The sequence below is a fragment of the Monoraphidium neglectum genome (genome assembly GCF_000611645.1).
Source record: "Monoraphidium neglectum strain SAG 48.87 unplaced genomic scaffold scaffold01831, whole genome shotgun sequence".
NCBI classification, from domain to species: Eukaryota; Viridiplantae; Chlorophyta; class Chlorophyceae; order Sphaeropleales; family Selenastraceae; genus Monoraphidium; species Monoraphidium neglectum.
The window spans coordinates 1-4,404 of record NW_014011797.1 but is presented as its reverse complement, the minus strand read 5'-3'; the positions used below and the strand labels follow the sequence as shown (position 1 = coordinate 4,404).

Genomic DNA, 4,404 nt, shown 5'->3' with positions numbered 1-4,404 from the left:
GATGCGGCGTGGTGGGGGGCGTGGGACGCGGATGCGGCCGGGGGCGGCATGGGGCCATCTTTCCCGAGCACGGCGCCGACGGCGGAGCAGATGGAGTCCGAGGGGGCGCCGCTGTGGCGCCTTGAGCTCGGGCAGCTGCGCGCTGAGGTGGCGCGGCGCCAGGCAGCCGTGCTCTCGCCGGCGACGGAAGACGAGCGGGCGATGGCCGCGGCGGAGCGCCAGCGGCGGCTGCGGGTTGCGCGGGACGTGCTGTCAGCGCGCACGCGGCCGGAGGGCCGCGGTGATGATGGCGGTTACATTGGCAGTCTTGCCGGCGGCTTGGAGGGCGTGGATGCTGGCAGCTGGGGGGGCGGGTTCATCCCCGCCAGCGGCTGCGGCTGGGGGGAGCTGCGGGGCGGAGGGGGTCTTAAGCGGCCGCGGTTGGATGGCGGCACATGACTGGGGAATGCAGGTCATCCCTCAGTCCCCATGGGCTCGGTGGCCATGCCGTTTTGGTAAGCTGGACTTTTGGCTCCCACATTGTACTTCCCACCCCTGTCCTTTCACGGCCAAATTGGGCACCAGAGACTGGTTACGCAGGCAGGGTCTGTTTTCCCTAACCCAATGGCCGGCTGCACTGTGATGGCTGCGGCAGACGCAGGGTGTTGAACGTGGGGCGTGGGAGGTGCGTATGGCTTCGGGATGCTTCCGGCCGCCCTCCATTGCAACACCTGCCTCTGGATGGGCCCCATGCCGCCATGGGTTTGCTGGGCAGGAAGCACACGTGCAGCCAGCCATTCAACAACCTGCCGCGTCCACGCCCAGACTTCGCATATTATAGCATCCCAGCCACGCGACCCCTGCGTGCGTCCCCGCGCCACTGTCACCCAGAGTGACAACACTCGGTCACTCGAGACCCCGCGTGTCACCCGGTCACTCGTCCTGCCGACTCACACTCTGTTACACGAGCAACTCCACACATTGAACCCTGAATAGCGCTCGACGGGCAGTAAAGGGCTTACAGTCAAGCAGGGCTGACTGCCCCCACCTTCTAGGAGCTGTGCCCAAGGCCTTGAGGCCGTATGCAAAGGTTTGCAGTTCCATGGGCACCTGCATGGTGCGCGTTTGCTGCTGACCGCCGGCCGGCGCTGTCCCGAGGGTCAAATTGCAGACCGCGCATCCTCCCATTCTGTCTCAGCTGCGACAAGGCCCCCTCATCACCCGGCGCGCGCCACCTCAGCAGCTGCAAGCCCCGACAGGTCTCGGCCGCGCCCAGCCGCTCAGCCGCGCCAGGCGGCGCGGGGCGCCGGAGACGCCTGGAGGTTCAACCCGCCGCATGACGCATGTGACGTCACGCGTGGTCACCTTAGTGCTGACTAGGCAAACTCGTCGAGCTCTGCGTTCAGCCGCTCCAGCAGCGCCGTCTTGGCTGCCCTCTTCACGCCGTACGCCTCCGCCATTGTCTCTGGGGGGGGGGGAGCGCGGGTGGTGGCGATGTATTCTAGTTTCCGTCATCCCAGACCGCCGCTGGTTTTACACCCCTGGGCCGCACAAGGTTCTTTCACTATCCGTTTTATTTGTTGCTGGGACGGTTCAAACAACTGGAAAACAGTCGATCGGCAGCTGCCGGCGGTGGCTGAGCAAAGGCCCAGGACTCAGCGCGGATGCGAGCGGCGGTGGGTGCAGGTGTGGCGCCCTGACGTCGGGGCGCTGAAAACGATGAGGAAACGTACGCCCCGTCCTCCTCCCCCCGTGCACGGTGGTGAGGAGTTCGCTTCCCCACCTCTCGACCCCACGTCCGGCCCAACCCCACCCCAACCCTGCACGCAGCACCCACCTATGAGCGCCAGAATCTTGGCCTTCCCGTACTCCGCCAGGTGCACCTGGCTCCAGCGCGGCAGCTCCTCCCACGGCATGTAGAAGGCCTGAGGGGGGGGGCGCGGGCCACAGGAGAGGATGGTGCGTGTTGGCATGCGCAGGTGAGCATGTTGGTGCGGGTGAGGCTGGGCGGGAGACACTTCCCAGGGGACGGACGTGCAAGCACATGCGTGCATTCTGGTTGAGGTGACGACCAGAATGGTGTGTTGCGACAAGCGACCAAGGTCTAAAGAGAGCCCAATTGGGCGGCTGCTTTTGGCGCCTCAGCCAAGGGCTTGGCGCCACTGCACATGGGCGGGGTCTGCGGAGGCTAGCAACTGTCCCCGCGGTGGTTGCTGTCCCGGCGTTTGATACCACAGCACACCTGCCAACCGAGTTCCCTATGAAAGAGCCTGCCACCACCACCGAGCGCTCAGACCATCAAAAGCCCAAGATCAACAAACCCCAGAGCAACGCAAGCCCCAAATCACCAAAAAGGCCGGATCCTCAACAGCCCCAGACCGATCAAAGCCCAAGACTAATCAAAGCCCCAGACCGCCAAGGCCCCAAATTATGCAAGGAGCCCCCAGACCATTGCAATCCCCATAGCATCAATGGCCCCGGATCTTCAGAAATTCAGATCGTATAGAGCCCCCAGATCACCCCAAGCCCATACCTTTATGTAGGCGTCCAGCAGGCGCAGGCTGCTGCCCGCCGACGCCCCCGCCGGCAGCAGCCCCCGCAGGCCCTTCTCCACGTAGCCAAAGTCCAGGCTCATCGCCGCGCGCCCCTCCACGCTGCAGCGCCGGCAGCGCGCGAGGCCGTCCAGCACGGCGTCGGCCGCGAGCCTGGCGGCGTGCTCCCACATCTGGGCGTGGAGGCGTGGCAAGGGACGGGAGCAACAGCGCTGGGACTTTGCGGGTTGGTGTATGTGAATGTGTATGTATGTGTGTGTGTGTGTGTGTGTGTGTGTGTTGTGACGGCGTTGCGAGGGAGGCTCACCCAGGCTCGACGCGCCTTGGACTGCGCTTGTTCCACACCCTACTCCCACCCACCTTCCGGGCAACGCCCGCCCCGGATACCAACTCACCCCCTCACCACCCACACAATCACACCACACACACATGCAAAAACGTGCCACATAGTACGCCAACATGCGCCCCCACCTGCTTCTGAATGTCTCCAGGCAGCCCCGCCGCCGCCACAAACTGCCCGAAGCTCCTCATGTGCCGCAGCAGCGCCTCAGACCAGGGCTGGTAGTTGGCCGCCGGCTCGCGCGACGCGTAGCCCGCCGCTGCGATCTGGGCGGCGGTGCCGCGGTCTGAGTCGAACATGCCCTGCGATGGGCAACAGGTTGAGGCGCGCGTGTGCTTAGCTGGACTCTCATTGTTGTGTTGTACGTGTTTGTGCAGCACGCAGCCAGAGGATGCAAGGACACCCACGGCCCGGGGCTGCCGCCGGCGGCGCGGGAGCAAAGCTGCCAGCGCGAGAAAACAGTCCGCGCCCGAATCATGCGCACGCGTGGGGGCTCGCCTGCAGCAGCTGCTTGGTGGCCCCCCTGAAGATTGCCTCCTTCAGGTCAGCCACCGCGTCGACCGTCCTCGAATAGTAAAGCTCCACCTCCCGCGCCAACGCCGCGCCCCCTGCACCGCCGCCGCCGCCGCTCCCACTCCCAAGGCCGCCGCCGGACGCCGAGGCGGCGCCGCCGCCGAGCAGCGAGGTGAGGGCGCCGCGGGCGGCCTTGAGCTCGTCTGCGATTGCCGTGAGGGATTCGATGGCGACGGTGCGCTCCCGCAGGCCCCAGCGGCCGCCCTGCTGCGCCTGGGAGGGCGAAGGGGACGGGGAGGGCGAGCCGGCGGCCGGGGAGGGCGGGGCCGCCTCGGCGCCCGCCGGCGACGGGGAGGGCGCGTCGCGCGGCTGCTGCGGCGCGGGCGAGGCCTGCGCCGGACGCTGCTGCTGCTGCTGCTGCTGCTGTGGTGATGCGGACGGCGGTGCACCAGGCGCCCCAGGCGTGGCCGCTCGCTGCGGCAGCTGCTGCTGCTGCGTCGGCGTCCCCGCGCGCAGCTGCGGCGACCCCGCGCCGCCGCCCGCACCGCCGGGGCGCCCGCCGCTGCCGGGCCCCGTCTCGTAGGGCTGCGACAGATCCGTATTAATCAGATCCACCATCGTCTCCTTGAACTTTCGGGTAAACATGTCGAACTTCGACGCAGCGCCGCCGCCGCCAGCGCCGCCGGACGCCGACGCTGACGCCGCGCCGGCCAGGGCGCTGCTGCTGCTGCTGTTGGTAGTGGCGGCGCCGCCGCCGCCGCCGCCGAGGTTGATGGACGGCAGGCTGAAGTCCAGGAAGGAGGGCGTCGCGAGCGGCTTGGCGGCAGGCTTGTTGCGCAACAGGTCCTCCACCTGTCACCAAGGGGCGTTTGAAAGTTCAGCACACGCCAGGGGCCTTGAGCAAAACGGGTGATCGCATCGTTGCTACACGGCGGGCGCCAAGCCTCAGACTTGACTCAAGTCATGGCGGGCTCGGGCAGCCAGGGGACATTCGGCCGACTATGCGGGACAGGAGGGCAC

General features: G+C 67.2%; 2 protein-coding genes across 2 annotated transcripts in view; one reads left to right on the top strand and one right to left on the bottom strand.

The window, feature by feature from the left end:
• The window catches only part of MNEG_9137 (hypothetical protein), a gene marked incomplete at both ends in the record, with an annotated part of 2,793 nt that extends 1,474 nt beyond the window's left edge, over window positions 1-1,319 (top strand). Inside the window, one exon of the mRNA XM_014042389.1 lies at window positions 1,178-1,319. Within this exon, the coding sequence (XP_013897843.1) occupies window positions 1,178-1,319 (142 nt within the window). The remainder of the gene's footprint in view (window positions 1-1,177) is intronic.
• Window positions 1,320-1,355: 36 nt separating this feature from the next.
• Window positions 1,356-4,303, bottom strand: MNEG_9136 (hypothetical protein; the record flags this gene model as incomplete). Its single annotated transcript, XM_014042388.1, has 6 exons — window positions 1,356-1,444; window positions 1,817-1,904; window positions 2,513-2,704; window positions 3,003-3,173; window positions 3,424-4,236; window positions 4,292-4,303. 6 exons carry the CDS (start codon window positions 4,301-4,303, stop codon window positions 1,356-1,358), a joined length of 1,365 nt encoding a protein of 454 aa, XP_013897842.1.
• Window positions 4,304-4,404: the final 101 nt, after the last annotated feature.